The sequence below is a fragment of the Pituophis catenifer genome, unplaced genomic scaffold (assembly GCF_029215685.1).
Source record: "Pituophis catenifer annectens isolate HBS135680 unplaced genomic scaffold, rPitCat1.0.hap2 SCAF_6, whole genome shotgun sequence".
In the NCBI taxonomy this organism is placed as follows: domain Eukaryota; kingdom Metazoa; phylum Chordata; class Lepidosauria; order Squamata; family Colubridae; genus Pituophis; species Pituophis catenifer.
In genome coordinates, this window is record NW_027256886.1 from 15,787,669 (window position 1) to 15,809,448 (window position 21,780).

Below are 21,780 nucleotides of genomic sequence, written 5' to 3' on the forward strand. Positions count from 1 at the left end.
TGTGGGAAGGAGCTAAAGAGATTGTCCTCGGAAGAAGGTTGGTCTCCCTTCTATTACCTTAATCCCTTCTTTTTCTGACATATAATTGAGACTAAGAATATATTTAGTACGGATGGTATGCACACAATTGCACTGCTTTCTGGATTAGCAAGTTCTTCTCTTAGTCGCCTGTATTTTAATCACCTTCTTTTTGAACTTTTGCAATTTATTGAAAATGGGACTTGTCGCTTGCAGACCAATCAGAAACTATAGCCGGTCCAGAATATAGTGACGTAAATTGTTATGCCTTTACTGCATGACCCAAAGGTCATTTTCCAAAAGGCAACTGAACTTTCTCTGGTTTTTTTCCTTGAAAACGTTTCGTTTGTCGTTCAAGAAACTTCTTCAGTTCTGAACTTCAAAACTAAAGAAGTTTCTTGGATGAGAAGCAAAACGTTTTCAAGAACCTGTCCCCCCCAAGAAAGTCCAGTTGCATTTTGGAGATGCATCTTTGGGACAACCATGACCTGGATGATTGAGAATCTCCATAGACTCTACTTTATGACTTGTGTTGGATATCAATTGGTTTCTGAGTGCAGTTAAAGAAAGATACATGTTTTCACCTATGAATCCCTTCATGGCTTAGGGCTTGCAATTTATGGGATCACCTGTCCCCAGTTGTCTTTGCCTGTTGTATAAAATCAGGCAGGGTTGTTGTGCTTTAAGTCTCTTCAGCAAAATAATGCAATCTTATGGGACCAGAGTGATGCCTTCTCTGTTGCTAGTTATTTCTCCTATCTGGAATGGAATTCTGTCCCCAAAGCAGGGGTGAAATGCTCCTGGTCCGAACTGGTAGTGATGGCGACTGGTGGTTCGGAGAACCGGTAGCGCGCGAGGCTCCGCCCACCTGCCCGTTCATCGTTACTTCCTGGTTTTAACTAGGAAGTAACCTGTTTTTTACCCTCTACACATGCGCAGGAGGGTTTGTGCATGTGCAGAGAGTCCACACGTGTACATGACATGTGCGCAAGCGAAGCAAGTGCACGTGCCATGTGCATGCACTTCCGAACCAATTGGAAAGGTAAGTAGATTTCACCCCTGCCCCAAAGTACATTTGGCTTGAAATTATTGGAATTTACAGTAGAATGGTTTTAACGCTTGTATTCCCTAATGTACTCTCAGGGATTCTAACGGGTGGCAAGTGATCAAACCTATATTGGATATTTGCAAACCAAATAAAGCATTTGCCAGTGTTTACCCAACCTGTCAGTTTACAACTACATAATTCTTGAAACGTTTTTTTTTTTTATCACATTTAGTGCTCACACCCTTGATAGATTGCTGTATTTTCCCAACAACACCTGTCTTGGTAGCAGACTGCAATATGCTAACTCCTACACACTCGTATTGCAGGGTTAGCCATTTTTGAGGCAATTACAATAACAAAAAGATTATTCAGGAAATGTAAAATATTAACACAAAGGTTTGCAGCATAAACCTTTCCTTAGTACCTTACCCGGTACTTTTCCAGAATTCAACTCATCAGTAATTTGATATGTTGCTCTTTGGTTCCTATTCTGTCTTGTGGCTGAATAATATTATACTGTGGACCTAAATAATTCTTCTGAGATTTATCCTCTTCCCATTGATGCGTTGCAGTTTGGAATTGAATGTAGTTCAATAAATTGGCACAAGTCAGGAGGCATCCAAATTGAATTCAAGAAATAAATAAAAGAATCAATTGATCAATTCATTTAGCCAGGGTTATCTTTACTTTTGGACAAGGCACTAATTTCTTAGGTTTGGTTTCAAATCTATAAAATGAAAATAACAATCATTTGCTCAGTAAAATAGTAAATGCAGGCACAATGAAGTCTGCAAAGATCTTTTTAAATTAAACACACTAAATAAATAGACTTTTTTCTGAGATCACTTCCTTTTACTTATGATATTAATTTTTTTAGCTATTTGGTGCCACAGTTTTCTCAGAGTGCATCAATTTATCCTTAAAACTAGAGGGAGCGAAAGGTTAGAGAACACACTGAACTTGTTCTTGAAGTATTGTAATTTGAGCTATAAATTGACTCAACCCTTGGAAAACAAAACGCAACACCAGGAAAGTGTCACATGTAGGAAGCTGTGGTATCAAAGTCTACAAAATTATTCTCCTTTTAATTTTTGAACTGCAGAAAAGAAGGGAAGGGAGGAAGGAAGGAAGGAAGGAAGGAAGGAAGGAAGGAAGGAAGGAAGGAAGGGTAGAGTAGAGTAGAGTAGAGTAGAGTAGAGTAGAGTAGAGTAGAGTAGAGTAGAGTAGAGTAGGGTAGGGTATTTAATGAAATATCTAAGCAAAATTATTTACTAAATCTTTGGCAAAATTTGGGGGAACAGAAAACAACCAAAACCAATTGAGAAAAAAATCTGCTTAGAGCAGCATCTCTAAGTTTTTGAAGTCTGCTACAGATTTTTAGAATAGCAGTAGTTTGGTATCATTCTCCCAAATTTACCCATTTTTCTCAGGAAAGTTATGTTAACAGCAGATATTGTCCGAGAAGAACTAAACAAAGTGAAGCACTTAAAATGATCAAGAATCCATTGCCAAGGCTGATTTGATTTACAAGTCAGAAAACGACTTTACAATGGATGACAAAGGTAAGTTGCTTGTTTTAAAATGTGTTATGTGAAGTTGTTTAACTTTAAAAGAAAAAAAAACTTTAAAAATATGTCTTCCTTTTTGTGTATTTTTGTGCATATGGACACTGTTTCTTATGGGAGATGAAAAGATTACAAGTTCCAATGATTACACAATGTTTATCTAAGAGATCACATACAGCTGATAATGTTTCTAGATTAAAGCTATCATGTCTAGAATTAGAGTTTAAAAAGATCTAAAAAAATCACAGAGAGGGAGAGAGAGAGAGGGAGAGAGGCTAAGCATAAGTGCTTTCATTAATGTTTAACAAATTCCTATTTTGTTCAGATTTCTACTGGAATTTTTTCTTCCATCCAGCTTATACACAGAACAAAATTTATTTGCTGCCTTTTCAAATTCTGTTCAAGCATAGACTAATTGTTTCACCTATGTAGATCTCACTAGATAATTTGCATGTGCTGATGCTGAATGGTAATGTGTGCAATGATATCATCATAAAACTTTACCATAAGATGCTGCATTTACAAGATGACATCAGTGGTGTGACGTGTGCACAAAGCGCATGCACGAAGCGAACCAGTTGTTACACCAGTTGAAACCCACCACTGGATGACATGACTGTGAATACTTTCCCTGCCTCATGAGCACCCATATCTGCATGAGAGCAAGTAAGATATGAGCTGTCTTGACCAATCGCTTAGGTCTTTATTGCAGTTCCCACTGAAGGCATTACCAGTACGCGACCAACATGGAACTGTATTACTTCTTATGTCTTAAGAGGTGTATTTTAAGATTAGGTGAGAGAGCTTGCAAAAATAATCAACAGTCAATAGGTCCAATTGTTTCTGTAGGGACATTAAGAGAGGTCAAAGAGGCCATCTAAATAAAAATTGAACAGCCCTCTCTCAATAGAGGAGGAGGAATATGAACTGTGTACCACACAGTTCTTTCAGCAGTCCCAAGAAGGTGCCACACCCATTTGCCCTCTAATTCAGGTGAATTAGAAATCAGGGGTGAAATCCAGCAGGTTCTGACAGGTTCTGGAGAACCGGTAGCGGAAATTTTGAGCAGTTCGGAGAACTGACAGCGGAAATTTTGAGTAGTTCGGAGAACCGGCAAATATCACCTCTGGCTGGCCCCAGAGTGGGGTGGGAATGGAGATTTTGCAATATCCTTCCCCCAGGAGTGGGGTGGGAATGGGGATTTTGCAGTATCCTTCCCGTGGAGTGAGGTGGGAATGGGGAGTTTGCAGTATCCTTCCCCTAGAGTGGGGTGGGAATAGAGATTTTGCAGTATCCTTCCCCTGCCACGCCCACCAAGTCACACCACGCCCATCAAGCCATGGCCACAGAACCAGTAGTAAACGAATTTGGATTTCACCACTGCACTGAATGTATTAGACATTATCTCAGTGAATCAAAAGGACATTAAGTCCAATTTAAGTAGACCGAGAAGAACAGTTTAAAATTGATGATAATCTTAGCCAAAGCCATTTAGATCTCAAATGTTGCATGTGCAAATTGCAGTTTAGAAAAGAGTATGATCTTCCAAGAGGCCAGCCTAATAACCAATAATGGTGTTGATTTCTGCTTATGCTTCTATGGTGCCATCTCTTGCTTATCTGGGAAAGCTATGGACCATTCACAAGAAATAGCATGAGGTCAGAGTCAGACAAAGATGAGAAGAAAGTAGATCACAACAGATTCTCTCTTTATCACACAACTATTAACCAATACCTAGATAAGCAAACAATTTAAGTTTTTTTTTTCCCAAGGAGAAGAATATGGGTTTTGTAATAATTCACACGTTGCACACAAAAGTAATTTGACCAAATATACTTTGATATATTTGGCAGACACATTTTCCCAAAGGCACTAAAATGAGTCAGCAAAACTGTGTCAACATTTACACTCAACAAACTTGTCTGACTGTTAGTGTGTTAACTAAGGTAACCAATGGCATGCTTTTACGTCAGTCTTGATTCCTGGTAACTTCCTGGACAATTTTCTGCAGTTTGCTTAGCAATTTTTTTTAGAAGTGATCTTCCCTGTCTTTCTTCTACCTAGGGTTACCTAGGGAAAGTGATTGGCTTAGAACAGGGGTCAGCAATCTGCGGCTCTGGAGCCGCAGGTGGCTCTTTGGGCCCTCTGCTGTGGTTCCCTGTCAGGTGATCCCACCACTGGATGGCCCCATCACTTACCCTCCCCTCCCAGTCACTTCTCACCTGGCCTGAGAAGGTAAGGGTGACGGCGATGGAGAAGCGGCCGGGGCAGAGATAGAGAGATACAGAGAGAGAGGGAGAGAGGGGGGAGAGATGGAGGAAGGGAGGGGAGAGATAGATATGTTAAAAGGATTTTGTGGTTCCCGTTGTTTTTTAACAACTGGTTCTCTGTCCTAATGACCGGCTGGGTAGGTGTGGCTAGGGGGGGGTCATGTGACTGGTGGAAGTGAGTGACATCAAGTTGGCCACGCCCACCCAGATTTTGTGGCTCCCGGTGTTTTCTTTTCTGTGGGAAATGGGTCCAAATGGCTCTTTGAGTATTTAAGGTTGCAGACTCCTGGCTTAGAACCACCCACCTTGCTTCTGTGCCTAAGGCAGAACTGGAACTCACAGCCCCCCAGTTCCCAGTCTGATGTCTTTCGTATTCATAGTTGGAGAAATCGGACCATTTTCAACAACTACATTCGGCAAAGATATCTTTGTATTTCCAAACTAGGTCAATTAGAGGCCTCACAAAGAGGGTTAGTTGGTTCATCTGCCTGGCTTGGCTTTATTGGTAGATGCTAAAATGGTACCTTCCTAGTTTGTTCTCCAGATAACTTGCTAACTTCTACTTCTCCAGCAGAAACAATGTCGTATCATTGGCGAGTTCAGCAGTTTTGGAAAAAAATTGGCAGATTGCCCTCTGACAAGAATTTGGATTTAAACAATTGTACGTTGAATGCAGTGGATATAATGGAGCTGAGTGAGTATACTTCTGTGATACTTCTTTTCACACACATACACACATACACACACACACACATCCATTATCTTCTTTGGGGCCCTTCAAGAATCAACGTTGTCAATAATATTTGCATTTGTAAAATTTGGAATATCTCATTCTGCTCTTCTTATGTGGAATCTTCTTTCTCTTTAGTTTTCCAGTCAATCCCCTTTCTTACTTCAAGCCCTTTCCTAAAAACCTTTTTTAAATAATTTAGAGTGGTCAGCGACTTTAAGATCTGTGGTCTTCAACTCCCAGAATTCCCCCCGCCAGTAGGCTGTATTTCTTGCATTGTATGGACTTTTGTTTTCAGTTTTTCAATTCCTCCTTTACACCAAGCGCCAATGCATTTAATGAATTTCATCCACAGAAATTTATTCCACATAATATCTGTTCATCTTTAAGGTTCCTTTAGACCAGGGGTGTCAAACTCGATTTCACTGAGGGCCGCATCAGGGTTGCATTTGACCTCGGGGGGCTAGAGGGGGCATGGGCAGGGTGGGAGTGGCCAGCTTGGCATCACTCATCAAGGCTCCATTTTTGACCGCAATAACCTCCTGCAGCCCTCTGCCAGCGAAAACGGAGTTTAGGGAGGCTGCGCATAAGCCCGCCCAGACTCCGTTTTCACTGGCAGAGGGCTGCAGGAGGCCATCGCAGCCAAAAACAGAGCCTGGGTGGGCTGTGCGTGGCTCTCCTGAGTTCAGTTTTCACTGGCAGAGGCACCAGGGCAGGCCTGTGAGCCAGATCTAAGCACCCCACGGTCCGGATCCGGCCCCCAGGCCTTGAGTTTGACACCCCTGTTTTAGACTATCATATATTTTGCTCCAATAAACCTGTTATAAGGAATTACCATTCATTCATTCAAGTAATGCATTTCCACAAAACAATAGATAGTAGTTTACATTATGGGAATTGGTGTAAGGCTAGGTTTTCACAATTTTCTCTCTCTGTTTCTTTTTTAATGGGGACCCAGATTGTTGGGTGTTGTAGCGCGGGAATAACGAGAGGCACAAGCAGGCTAGTGACAACAGCTCTTTAATTCAGGGTGAGACTTCAGCAAAAGAACACAGGCAACAGCCCTCTTTATATACTTTTCAGGGGCAACCGTTAACCAATCACAATTCACAGAGCATTTGAATTTCCCGCACAAAATAGATACATACATAACATTGGGGGCAATATGCTGACTCTGTAAACCGCTTAGAGAGGGCTGTAAAAGCACTGAAGCAGTATATAAGTCTAAGTGCTATTGCTATTAACACTGTTGAGAGTTGTAAATCAAAAGAAAGATGGTCTAATTATTTTTATTAATACTGTGTAATAAGAAATTTGACATTGTGATTTACTGTTTGACAATTTATTAATATAAATCAGTTTTAATTTCCCATTTACAAAGCAGGCTTCTTTGAGCCAGATATAGTTAGAGCTATCTGCAGTTTGTAACATTAAATAGCATTAAATAGAAACATACTGTAAAGCTTTCCATCTTCTTGTGGCTGGAGAGGAGACGAAAAAAACCTCAGGAAAATATATATGCTCAAGGCTTCAACAGACTTGTTTTCTTAGTGCTACATCATAGCACTTATGTGTGAATCATTGTGTGAAAATATAGCCAAGGGCTGTTCGCACAACCTACTTCACTCTGGTTAGCTGTGACATTGCTCTTTCAACTAAATAAAGTTGAAGGGAATAAAGGGAATAAAGAATCAGCAAAAGTTTTAAAGAGGAGCACATTTAACTACATGTATATTCAGTAGAAGAGACGTAGATTGTATTGGTGTGGCTTAGTGTTAGCCATAAACTAATAAACTCAGATGCAGGAGTTGGATTTAAGAGAAATAATAACATTCATTATGTTTGTTGAAACTGTGTGTCAGCAATCTTTCTCTGTTGCTTGGCTGCCTTTAGCTACTGTAATATCACTGCTGCCGGATTTGGAAGAGATTGATCTTTCCTGGAATGACTTCATAGGAGGAGCACTAGAACCTCTGGCCCTTCAGTTCAAACATCTGCAAGAGCTGAAAATCCTCCAGCTGAACAGCTGCAGGCTCACAACCAAGGATGTGGCGTGTTTAGGTACCGTTTAGTAGTACTAGAATCCAATAAGTCATCCCAATTAACTATGTTATTAAAGAGATTGATGGATGACCCCAAAGACAGATCACTAGGGTAAAATTGCAAAATCTAGACCTGCTGATTCTTTGAATTGTCTCTAAGCATATACCTGGCCCCTTCCTGATGCTAAAGCAGGGGAAGATATTGGATCTGATCTGAAGTCTAAATTCCGCTCCTTCCATATCTCCATGAACCAGTCAAGCCCTGAGGGGAAGGGAAGGCTTGGCTTCAAGGCAGATGCTCTACCACTTGTATCTTCTGTTTTCTTCAGATAAGGTTTTTGTTCCCTGCATGATAGAAGAAAAAAAACCACTAAAAGCTGCCTCAGTGATTACTGATGGCAGAGAAATTTACTCTGTTCATGATTGATTCTCTAATTTTGCATTTTTGAGCCAATACCCCCAAAAGAAACTCAATTATCCTTCAAAATTAAGATTGTTGCCTCAATATTGAAATGCATTTCCCCAATATATCCCTATAGCATATTACACTTTACATTGAAACCTATGTAAAAAAAAAAAAGACAAAAATGCATATATTCCTGAACGTAATGGCATAGCAATGCATATATTCAAGAAAGTAGGATTCTAAATAGGCATTTGATTAGACATTACAGTTTGCAATGTATAAAGAAGTATGCAAAAACAGACACATTAGTACAAATTAGTTCAAATCCATTCTCAAGCTACTATGGAAATAAAGAACAGCAAAACAATTGAGAGAAATTTACAGATTCACTCACTCACACACACACACACACACACACCCTCAATGACTGAAATCTTCAATAGTTTCGTACATGTGTGATATTTTTCGTATATTCAGTTCAATATCTGAAACAGCACAAGGAATCCCAGATTATTTATTATTATTTATTGTTTTTACAGGAGAAGCACTAGAAGGAATTTCTCACCTTGAAATACTAGATTTATCATGGAATCCTGGCGTTGGAGGAAGCTTTTCCCTTCTAACCTCCAAAATCCTCAAAGGCTCTAAACTCCATACATTAAAAGTAACAGATTGCTGTCTTACTCAGGAAGATGGCAAATCACTAGGTAAGATTCTGTGGCAGAGAGATGTTAACGTCTTTGGAGTGTTCACTTTATCAGCTTATTCTTCAAAGCAAATGTTGGATTGAACTCATGATTTTCCAGCTCTTCTAAGTGGTCCAAACAGGAAACCAAAATCATGAGGACTAAATACTGCCTTTGTTGTAGGTTACCGCAACAGTATCTTGCTCATCTGAAAGTGCTTCCTCCCTGCCCTGCCTTTACGTTCCAAATAACTACAGTAGTGGCCAAAATTGTGGAAACCTTTTGGGAAAAGTGTATTTTTGAGGTTTGATGGCTAATGACCCCACTTTTTTTTGGAGTAGTACCATAAAATTATATACAGGGATGAAATCCAGCAGTTCTGACAGGTTCTCGATTTCTCTTATCAGACTGTTGTTTATGCTGTGGCTCGTCCTCCTGTCCCCCAAGGTTGCTTTCACTGCCTATTACAGTTTCCACTTATAGGCAGTGGTGAAATGTATAATTTGTTACAACCGGTTCTGTGGGTGTGGCTTGGTGGAGGGGGGTTAATGTGACTGGGTGGGCGTAACCAACTTTTTTGTTTTTTTTACTTTTAAAAGTATTTTTTCTACAATGCTTTCTTCGGCCAAAGAGGTTGTAGAAAAAATGCTTTTAAAAGCTCTGACAATCCCAGCTGAGCCGCGCGATCATCAGAGGCTTTTTTTTTTACTTTTACAAGTATTTTTTCAGCCGAAGAAAAAATGCTTTTAAAAGTAAAAAAAAAAAAAAAAGCCTCTGATGATTGTGCGGCTCAGCTGGGCATGGGGGGGTGGGGCAGGGATTTTTGCTACCGGTTCTCCAAACCACCCACCACCATCGCTACTGGATCTGGAGATCTGGTCCAAACTGGGAGCATTTCACCCCTGCTTATAGGGTATATCATCCGTGCTTCTGTTGTGTGCATTATATTGTTCATGACAATGAATAGACAAGTCTTGGTCCATTTTATCCTGGAAGTCAGAAGAATTGGGAGACAGCATGGCTGGCCATGTGTATTGGAAAATTATTGTGGATAACTTCCAGTTTAATTTGCATATAGGATGCGTCCAGTATATACAACTATATCTCTATTTCCAAATTAGAGCAAGTTCACACAACATTTAGTTCAGCTAGCAAAAATGTAGCTCGATATTTAATTATTGAACTTCAGCAAACTTAAAAAAATTTAACTGTAAAAAAAATTAAAAAGTAAAACAGAAGCAGGCAAAATCAGGGAAAGAAACATGAACAATGGCATTGTTTACAATATCTATGTCTATATTCATATCTATATGTCCCAGAACTTTTTAAAGCCACTGGAAATACTGTAGATGATTACCATGTCCTAAAAGGAGGGGCCATTGGTTATTCTAGCTTTAATCCTTTTTATATGTAACAACAGTAGAACAGAGATGGGAATTAGGATGTGCTGTTTATTCTGCATCATGAAAGAATCAACATGGTGGATAGGGGTGATTTATCCAATAATGGATGTGTCTGTTCCCTAGAATACATATCAATCATTTTCGGGTACCTACAAATGGAGCACTTGAAAATCTAGCTGGGGTAATGGTGTTATCTCAAGACTTAATGGCTATTGTGTTATATAACTTACTTTTTATATTTAAATTTGATCTGTGTTATTTACAAGGACTCAGAATCTTTAGGGTTGAAGCAGCATATAAGCCAAGCCAAACAAATGATTTCTGATGCTTTTCCTATGGGGTTTCTTTGTTAAGATGACCTATCTGAGCCTGTCAAAGACTTAACACATTTTATTTCCTTCATTTGTAGCTATAAATGATACTTGGTGATTTGTTCCTGAATTCTGAGGATGTACTGCTGGGCAGATCTGGAGATTGGAGGTTGGGGACTGCACAACCTAAAGATTGTCTAGCCCAGATCTCAGATGTTAATCACAAATGGTCAAGAGAGCATTCCCGTTCCAGTATTGTAGATATAGTTTCCCAGACACGTGGAATCCATTGAAAGAATTTTCAGAAACTTTATTAAAATGTCTCTCTGATATTTCTTTAGCGATCGTAGTTCAAAAATGTTTGGGGTGATTTCCTAAGCAATAAACTTTTTTTTAAAAAAAAATCTTTGCAACTGTCTGCTATCCTGTTTTCCAGTGTTCTTAACTACTCTGCATCTGTCTTATTTTCAGCCGAGCTTCTAAGTAGGATCCCCAGCCTCAAAATTCTGGACTTGTCAATCAATGTAAAGTTGGGGTGTAGTCTTAAAAATATTGCTCAGGAATTACAGTTTGTCTCAAGGTTGCAAGTATTAAATCTGAATGTATGTGGATTAGAACAAGATGGCTTCCATTCCCTAGGTAAATACAGGTGTTGATTGGGAACTGAGATTTTTTTTTCAAATTTGTATCCAATCTTTTTTGGGGGAGATTGAAAACTACATGTTGAGGGAGGTGATGAAGATTACTATAGTCAAAGCACAAAAAGTCGGGGCTTGAAGTCAAAATCACATTTTGACTTAAGCCCACATATAGTCATTTCATGTGAAGGATGACTAACAAAATTAGGATCTAACCCATCAAGCTAAAATACAGAGTTGCTCCATTACTGTAATTAAAGCTGAATTGTTCATAATTGATTTGAATTTTACATTTTAGGCATTTTCAGATTTCTAGTTTTTTTTTTAAATGATAGTTTAGCTAAGATCTTAAGCATCACCTTGCTAAATTCAGCATTTGAAACCTGATTGCTTGAAATAATGTAAACTTTGTTAACATTCAGAATATGAAATCTTGAAATAAACGCAAGTTATGAACAGAAAATTAAGTTATTGTCAGATGTAAATGCCTTATTCTCTAATATGTAAATAATGTATATATGGAACATCAGGGGTTAACTTATTACTTGAGCTTTAATGTATTCATATTTTACCACTCCCATTCCTGGCTCCGCCCCTTGTATATAAAAGGAGCCATCCTCCCCATTTTCCTTGCTTCTATCTTGAATATTCAGCGAATATAGAATGCCTATTATGATTAAAGAGAATTATATTTAAACCTATAACTTCTATTATCTTTATTGAGTCTGATCCTGAAAATATTGCAACAAGCTGGTAGCAGAGGATGGTTAATTGACTCAATAAGTAATTAAAAATGTCCAAGAAAGATAGGCCCAACACCAGGGCCTACAGCAAAGAAATAGAAACTGATCAAGAGATGATCAACGAATCCACTAATGCGATTTCGAGAGAATCCGAAGAATACACCACTGAAGAAGAAGAATTGATGAGTGAAAATAACGACCAGGAAGAAATCGAGATAGAAAATAACGAACTCAGGTCAGAAATATTAAAAATACTAAAAAGCCAAAAGAATGATGAAAGCCTCATCGCGGACCTCCAGGAGATGCTGAGGAACAGCGGAGCAGCGAGAGAGAAAAACATCATTAAAGAAAAACCCAAAGATCAAAAAACTGTGAGTGAAATGACTACTGAGAAAATAGTTGTAAAAAAGAAAAGATGTGACCCCGCGCGAAATTTTGAACGGCAGCCATCTTGGTTTCAACGAACTTCAAAAGAGAGTGAAGCAGAACCAATCAAAACGCTCAGTTCAAAATTTCTGGCGCGAAAAACGCTATCAGACGAAGAAAGTGAAAAAGAAGTCTCAAACTCTTCAGATAAACCAAAATCAGAAAGTGAAGACGATTTAACAAAGTCTCAAGTAGAGTCAGCAATGAAAACACTTTTTGCTGCTTTTGGGCCAAGATTGAAAATTTCTAAGACATCAACGAAGAAGCAAGCAATCAAACCGACAACTCAAGACCTGCACGCTCCCATCCTGACTTCGAAAACGACGACACCCGAGCCCAGAGAGCCATGCCGATTCCGTCCTACACCGCAGACAGAATCGAGTGCCAGCACACACAAGAGAAAGAGAAGAACCGCCGCCATCACCAAAGCCCCAAAAACCGAGCCAGAGACCGACTCATCTGAAGAGGAGCGGATCGAGAGAGCTGAAATGGAGAGAACCTTCCACAACGGCGCCAAAGAAGAAATGAGCAACGCGCATGTGCAAAACTACGTAGACGGCCCCGAAAGACTTGAACTGGCCAGAGAACCGCGCAGACTCGTTACAAGCATCCCAATGCCGTTCTGTAATTTCCTGCACTTGAGAGACCACGGACTGCCTCAGGTTGTAAGTAATGGACAAAATAATGTGGGGAACTTACCCAGTGACTTCCCAAAACTTAGAGTTGATGGCATTAATTTACAAGAGTGGTACCAACAGCTTCAGGTTATTTTTATGAAAGAAAATTTACTATTCTTTATAACTAGTCCTCCAAGAAGACCTTGGACTTTAAAAATAGACTGTTTACATCATAGAGCATTTTTCATAATAATTTCTAGCGTGTCTCCTGCAATGTATCATAGCATCAAACCAAACCTAACTGTATCAGAAATAATTCAATGCATGTTTAATCTATTTCACAGCGATAGCGTAGCCACAACCACAAGAATGTCTAAGGATTTCTTTTCTTCTAGAGTGAAACCAGGGGTTTCTATAAGTGAACATTTGATAAATCTAAACAAAATAAGAGCTGAGCTGCAATTGAGGGGGGAAGTGATTTCAGATCAAACTATGAAAAGTGTTATTATCAATTCACTTGATCCATCATGGGATAGCTTTATGTCACACTTAGATACCATTAATTTGGGATATTTATCAATAGAAAGTCTATCTAACAAATTGATAGCAGAAGACAATTCAAGAAAAAATCGTTCCAGTAACCAAACAGAACACAAATCTTTTAGGAAAGTAGTCTTTCAAGATAAATATAATGAAGCCTTTAGATGCCACAATTGTGGATCCAGGGAACACAGTAGAAGAGACTGTCCCAAAGTCCCAAGGGAGAGACATAGGCCAGAATATAGGAGCAAATACAATTACAGACAATCTTCCACAGATAGACACAAATATAGAAGTCCACCAAACTACAGAGAAAGTAGAGGGGGTAGAGAAAATTCAAAAGAGAGAAAATCTGGGTCACTAAATGGGCTAAATAAACAAGACAGCACCAAAACACAACAAGATGAGAACAATAATTGGCTTATTGATTCTGGTGCAACAAATCACACCACTAATAACAAAAGTATATTATCTTCATTTACAGAAGATAAGTTTGTGATAAAGGTAGCTAATCAAGAAAAGGTTCAAGTATTAGGCAGAGGAAATGTGACCTTGCCTGGTTTAGGGAAAATAGAGGGGGTATTATTAATCCCAGAAATACCTCACAACATACTAAGTGCTATAAAACTAAGCAGAGAATCTGACATCAATATAGTTTTCTCAAAGGGGAAAGCAACTATAGAAAAGAACAAAACAAATGTAGGCACTGTGATGATAAAAGGGGGTCTACCCTATCTGATAACCAAAGAAAGATGGTTACATAACATTGATTCAAATATGGAAGATTGTATTGAAGCAGATGATGAAAATGTCAGTAACAGTGACAATGATGAATGTAAAATAACTCATGATAACAAAAATACACACAATGAGAAGAAACCAAAAATAGGTAAACCAATTCATGATGAGTGTGCTCATATCTTACATAGGAAGTTAGGACATGCAAGCTTTCCTGTAGTACAAAAAATGACTGAACACGCAGAAGGTGTAAAAATAAAAAATTGTGAAAATTATTTAGAATGCTCAGTATGTAAATCCACCAAACTAAAAACCAGTCCTAGACCAAAAAAATCTAACAGATCAACTAACAATATTTTTGATTTGGTACATATGGACTTAGTTGGTCCATTAACTCCATCAATTACCTATAGAAAACGTTACTTCCTAACAATAGTGGATGATTACAGTCGCTATGGTTTTGTTTACACATTAAAGCACAAGGATGAAACCTTTCAGAAATTTAAGGAATTCTACAAACGCATAGAAACACAACATAATATCAGAATAAAACAAATTATGACAGATAGGGGATGTGAATTCATGTCTAAAGAATTCTCCCAATGGTTAAAGGATAGAGGGATGCTACATTTCACGTCCAATCCATTTTCTGCCTTTCAAAATGGGATTGCAGAGAGAAAGAACTCCACACTACAAACCATGATTAGATGCACATTAGAGGATGCTGGTTTAGGCAAACAATTTTGGTCAGAAGCCTTACATTATTCAAATTACACTCAAAATAGAACATGGTCCAGTATTGTGAATAAGACACCATATGAGGTGATGTACAATAGAAAACCTAAATTAGCACACATGCACATATTTGGAGTTACTGCAGACGTGCACATACCTAAACAATTGAGGAGAAAGGGAGAAAACGTATCCAGGAGATTAAGATTCATGGGATACGAAACTGGAACCAAAGGGTACAGATTCATCGATAATAATAACAAATTTATAGTATCCAGAACAGCTGTGTTTCATGAGCAGGCCAATTGGTCTAAGTTGCACCTTAATGAAATTTTTCCTAATAAAAGCAAAGATAATATATCTTGCGAGGAAGGAACAACAGAAAATCAAAATATTAACAAAAGTAAGAACAAAACCAAAACTTGGACAAATAGTCAGCATAAAATAAAGACAGACACATTAACAAAAAAGGAAGCCAGATATTTGCATGACAACCATAGCAAACCTGAAAGAAATATTAGAAATAATAGAAACCAAATACCAAATAAATACAAAGATTATATTATGCATATGGATGGAGAACAAATAACACCTAATACATATGAGGAAGTATTGAAACTTCCCCGTGAAGAAAGAGAAAAATGGGAACTAGCTATGGAAAAAGAAATGAAAAGTTTACAAGGATTAAATGTATTCACACCTGCGATCGCACCTAAGGATAAAACAATTATAGGTACCAGGTGGATTTATAAAATTAAGAATTTAGAAGGAGGTAATACCTTATACAAGGCCAGACTAGTTGCACAAGGTTATGCACAAAAATATCCAGAAGACTATACTGACACATATTCACCCACAGTGAGAACAGAGAGTGTCAAAACAGCTCTTGTAGTAGCATCTGCACTCAATCTAGACGTGTTTCAATATGACATACAGACTGCATACTTACATGCAAAATTAGATAAGGAAATATATGTAAGAGCACCACACAGTCAATACACTAATAAGAACGAAATTTGGTTACTAAATAAGAGTCTGTACGGATTGAAGCAATCTGGCAAAAGATGGTACGATTGTTTGGTAAAAGTACTAAAGACCATGGATTTCAACGCCACCACTGCTGATAACTGTTTCTTTGTAAAAAAGAGTAATGATCATATTGAATTTGTATTAATTTATGTGGATGATATTTTATATATTGGAAAGCATAAAGAGAGCAGGGAAATCTTTGTAAATAAGTTAAACGAACACTTCTCATTGAAATCACTAGGTAGAGTGAATAAATACCTTGGTGTACAAATTAACAAAACAAAAAGGGGATTCAAACTTACCCAAAAAGATAAAATCATTGAACTCCTAAACAAATGTAACTTAAATAATGCCAAAACATGTGACACACCTATGCAAACTGATTTTCTTAGAAACAATGATGAATCTTCCCCTGAGTTTAAAGACAACACATTTTACAGATCAGTTATAGGTTCACTCCTTTATATATCTAATTGGACTAGGCCAGATATTGCATTACCTCTCAATTTATTGTCAAGATATGTTAGCAAACCAACCTTGTATCATTGGGAAGCTGTCAAAAGAATTTTAAGATATCTGAAAAGTACATTAGATTTTTGTTTAATATTGGAACCCAATAATGACAAAGAACCAAAAATTACTTGTTATGCTGATGCAGATTGGGCTGGTGATACATCATGCAGAAAGAGTACCTCTGGTTATGTTTTTCTATTGAACGATTGTCCAGTTTACTGGTATACTGGTAAACAAGAACTGGTAGCCACCTCTACCACAGAAGCAGAATATGTTTGCTTGTCTAAAGCTGCAAATAACCTTGTATGGTTCAATGATTTGATCACAGATGTTTGGAAGAAACCTACTTTACCATTTATTATGCATGAAGATAATAAAGCGGCCATTGAAATTTCTAGATCCGATGCAATTGGACAAAGGTCCAGGCATATTGATATAAAATTTAAGCACGTGAGACAACTATCTCAAGACGGATTCATCAAAGCAATACATTGTGATACTTCTGAACAATTAGCTGACATATTAACAAAACCCTTACCTTCTAAACAACACAAATATTTAACTTCTAAATTATATGTATTATATTGTCCTGAATCTGAATGTAACTGGTGTTGTATAACGAACCGGCATTTAGAGGGGGATTTGTCAGATGTAAATGCCTTATTCTCTAATATGTAAATAATGTATATATGGAACATCAGGGGTTAACTTATTACTTGAGCTTTAATGTATTCATATTTTACCACTCCCATTCCTGGCTCCGCCCCTTGTATATAAAAGGAGCCATCCTCCCCATTTTCCTTGCTTCTATCTTGAATATTCAGCGAATATAGAATGCCTATTATGATTAAAGAGAATTATATTTAAACCTATAACTTCTATTATCTTTATTGAGTCTGATCCTGAAAATATTGCAACAGTTATATGTTTTTGCTTAAGAATATTTTAAATGTGCTTAACCTCTTAGTGTATAGTAAGTTAGTGTAGTAAGTTTTATAGAAAAATATTGAAACTAAAATCTAATATCTTAATTCTGAGCTAATCAAAACATGTTAGATTATGCTTCAGCCACATTTCTGTCAAAGGAAAAATAACATAAGTTAGTGAATATGGTGAACAATCAGTTAAACAGCTTTTATCATTTTGGCTGTGTAAATTCAGCATTGTTATATTATGTTAATCTTTTCTTCTTCTTTTTTTGGTATTGTATACATCCTTTTGGATGAAATATGATTTATCTATTGTACAAATGAATATGTTATGTGCATGTAATGGTTAGAAAATATATAATTAGTAAATCTTACCTATTTCAGATGCTGCTTTCCAATATTTATCGGAATTGAGAATATTAGATGTATCATGCAATAAATTGATTGGAGGAGTTTTCCAGTCTTTGGCTGGTCATTTGGCCAATTTAAGTAACCTTGAAATCCTGAATCTTCACCAGTGTTGTATTAAAGAAGAGGACATGTTGGTTTTATGTAAGAAATATGTGGAAATGACTTATAATGAATTGTAAAATCATTTAGCTGGGAGAAGCAGTGCTTATCAGCCCATGCAAAAATGGAATCGTCAATTCTCCCAGGCTTTTAACAAATCAATTCAAGCAATTTATATCTCAGTACAGTAGCTGAGAGCAGGGCCATTATTGAAAATTACAGCAGAAAAATAGATTTGTCTGGTCGGCTAAGTGAGATAAATATCCCAGTCTAGTCAATTAAATCATCTTTAATGTGTTGTCAAAGATATTTTAACCCATTGAGATCATTACTTCAACAGAAGACACTCTTCAAGTGAGTGCTCTCTTCAATATTGGCTATGATGGTCAAGTTGCATTATCTCCTAAGATTGATACTGCTCCATTTCTTATCACTTTTTAAGCTGTTTCTATTATTCCATTTTTCAAAGAATTTATAAATGTTGTGTTCAAGCAAGTAAGGGAAGCAAAGTGTAGAAAAAAGATTCATAGGTCAATACATGGAGCTGGTTTTCTATTAATGGATTCATATATATATATATTTATATAAGTATATAATTATAAAATTATATACATATAATTTTAGTATGTTACCTTTTTTTCAGCCCAGATAATACCTCTTTTGTCAAATCTTCGGGAACTGAATTTATCCTCAAATACAAATGTAGGGATATCCACCTATCATCTTCTTAGCAGACTCCGATTTTTACCAAAACTGACATCTGTGCTGCTCAGCAATTGTGCCTTGCAATATGATTCATTTCTTTCTATAGGTAAGAACACATTAAAATTCTGTCTTTGACTCCTTATGTTTTCCTCCTCCTCTTTCTGGTAGAATTTGTTCCTCTTCCACATATAGTCTGCCTATAGAGGCAGACACTTTTAAAATTAATTTCTGGGTCAATTATTAAAAAATATTCTTCAGTATGTCCAGTGTTAAAATATTTTGCTTCATTCGATAAATTGAAGTCGAGTTTGAGTGTTCTTCTTTAATCATAATCTTTCGTTCCTTTTAGTTCCTTCTAATGTTCAATTTTTAAAATTCAAAACAAAATCCTTTGGGAAGGCCTCTTTAGGATTAATTTCCAAGTCTTTTAAATAAATTTAAAATTTATTGGGCCCTTAGTCCATTTGTACATTGTACATGTAAATCTAAAATCATCATAAAATGTAATCAGATGAGTGTGGGATGCTGCAAATGGACATAAATGCAGCCGTGTTGCTGAATGCCAAAGTGTGATCATGTGACTATGGGGGCGAGGTGATCATTGGAACTTTGGAATTATGTCATAATTTCTTTGTTCCAGATACAACATAACTTTAAACAGTTGCTAAGCAACTGATTGGAAGTCAAGGACTACCTCAGCGGTGTCAAACTTGTGGCCCGTGGACCAGATGCATCATGCGCTGGCCACGGCCATGCCCGTTTTAGCGAAGGGGAAAAAGTTACAATACGTCACATGATGACCTGAGTTTGACACCCCTGGACTACCTGAAAAGGGTTTTGTTCCTTAGTAATAATAAAAGAAGGTTCAGGAGGAATAAAATGTTGGAAAATCAGTTTTATATATTTAGATGAAATCTAATGTGGATGCATAGGGCTGCCTTTCTTTGAGAATATACAAAGGATTGTTGTTATCCTTTTCAGCTGATGCTGTCTCTCATCTTCCTGAACTGAAGTTACTAGACCTTTCTTGGAATAAATGTGTTGGTGGGAACTTGAAGCTGATTCTGAAAGCTTTAAACCCTGATTCCAAGATCCAAATGTTAAGGGTGAGCAGCTGCAGCTTGGTGGATGAAGATATGATTGATTTGGGTAGGTATCCATCCCCTTCCATTTCTCAACACCTGTTCTGTAAAAACTACATTTCACTTTTGGTTTGTTCATTGGGTAAAACATATCTCCTAAATATCACCGTGAGTTTGATCTGGAGGATAGTCTCAGATGGCTCCCTTTTTATTGTGAACTAATCCTTAGCAACAACCTTTCCCAATTTAGTCTCTTCTAAACTGGTTCCCAGAACTCCCAGTAGCCTGGATAAAGACTCAAAATAAAAGGATTAACATTAGAATAAGCAACGTAAAAATGACTGCGGTTTTCCAGATTTAGTTTAGGAAGATGGGGATTACTTAGAAAGCTAGCAAAAAGTCTTCAGTTAAAAGAGACATTATAGTGCACAGGTTTGTTATAGAAGATTGATATTCGGAGCCAACTGTCAATCGCTTTAGTCATGAAAGGGACCTGATAGTAACTAAAAATGGCAGCCACCGACAGCAAGAGAGCAGGTAATTATTATAAACTGTACTAAACGTTTTAAAAAGAATATAAAAAGCCAATAAAACTAATACAGAATAAAGAAAGAAGGGTGGTTGGGGGAAGCAAATGTGCAGAAAAGAAGAGAATAAAAAGAATTAGAAAAAGAGACCTTGGCATTCTTGGAAGGAAAGAAAATGTAATAGACCTAAACTCTTTATGTTTAGCTTTTGTGTGTGAAGCACACAGGAATTCTATGACAAAAGACTAGGGCTTCTTCATCGGTAATTCCATGATTGGGAAAAAGTTCCCTAGCAACAGCAAGTTACAAGACATTGACATTTATTTTTTATAAATAGGGAGCTCACATGGGTCTCCCCTCTCAATTTTATCCTCATAATGTTGTGAAATAGATTAGTTTAATAGTCATGTGCAAAATCCAACCTGAGAGTACACCTTGTATGTTTTTAAACCCATTATCTACATTTAGAATAAAATAGACTAGAATAACCGAGTTGGAAGAGACCTTGGAGGTCTTCTAGTCCAACCCCCTACTTAGACTGGAAATCCTATACCATTTCAGACAAATGGTTATCCAAGCTGTTCTTAAAAACTTCCAGTGTTGGAGCTTTTACAACTACTGGAGGCAAATTATTCCACTGATTAATTGTTCTAACTGTCAGGAAACTTCTCCTTAGTTCTAAGTTGCTTCTCTCCCTGATTAGTTTCCATCCATTGCTTCTTGTCCTGCTCTCAGGTGCTTTGGAAAATAGCTTGACTGTCTCTTCTTTGTGGCAGCCTCTGAGATACTGGAACACTGCTATCATGTCACTCCTAGTCCTTCTTTTCATCAAATTAGACATACCCAGTTCTAACAACCGTTCTTTATGTTTTAGTCTCCAGTCCCCTAATCATCTTTGTTGCCCCTAATTTCTTTGATTGTTTCTTTCAGCTTTGATAATCCAGGCTGGGCATCTGGCTCAGCTAAAGAACCTGGACCTCAGCTATAACAACAGTATTTCAGACCAAGGATGGGAGACCTTCTGCATAAGCCTATCTGCTCTTGGGCAACTTTCTGAATTGGATATTAGCTGTCGTCCTTCATCCTGGCGTGGCTGTGGGGAATGGCTTGGGAAGCTGTTGGATGCCCTATCTCAGATACTTCTGTTCACAGACCTAGAACTAAATGGTTGGCTTCTCTCTGCAGCTCAGCAAAAGCTACTTGAAGATTCCAGGTTGAATAAGAAACGAAATGTCCATTGTAACCTTTGATATGGAGCCTAAAATTTTGGAGTAGCATACAAAGGGTTAGTTGGTGGATTGATATCTATTTTCTCCAAATTTACCTAAAATGCTACTGCAGGGGGTCTCCAGACTTGGCAGCTTTAAGATTTGTGGAGTTCAACTTCCACAATTCCTTAGCCAGCCAAAAGGTTAGATGGGAAAGGTGGAGAACTACGTCTAATATCTAAGATAAGAGTTTCCTAGTCAGTTGTGTCTGACTCTAGAGCAGGGTTCTCCAACCTTGGCAACTTTAAGACTTGTGGACTTCAACTCTCAGAGTTCCTCAGCCAGCAGGGTTCTCCAACCTTGG

General features: G+C 37.6%; 1 protein-coding gene across 1 annotated transcript; it reads left to right on the forward strand.

Annotated features, from left to right (window-relative positions):
* Nucleotides 1-2,615: 2,615 nt before the first annotated feature.
* Nucleotides 2,616-21,458, forward strand: LRRC31 (leucine rich repeat containing 31). The gene is made up of 9 exons (XM_070946038.1): nt 2,616-2,628; nt 5,473-5,595; nt 7,525-7,692; nt 8,619-8,786; nt 10,951-11,118; nt 17,769-17,936; nt 18,538-18,705; nt 19,581-19,748; nt 21,139-21,458. Exons 1-9 carry the CDS (start codon nt 2,616-2,618, stop codon nt 21,456-21,458), a joined length of 1,464 nt encoding a protein of 487 aa, XP_070802139.1.
* The last annotated feature ends 322 nt before the right edge of the window (nt 21,459-21,780 follow it).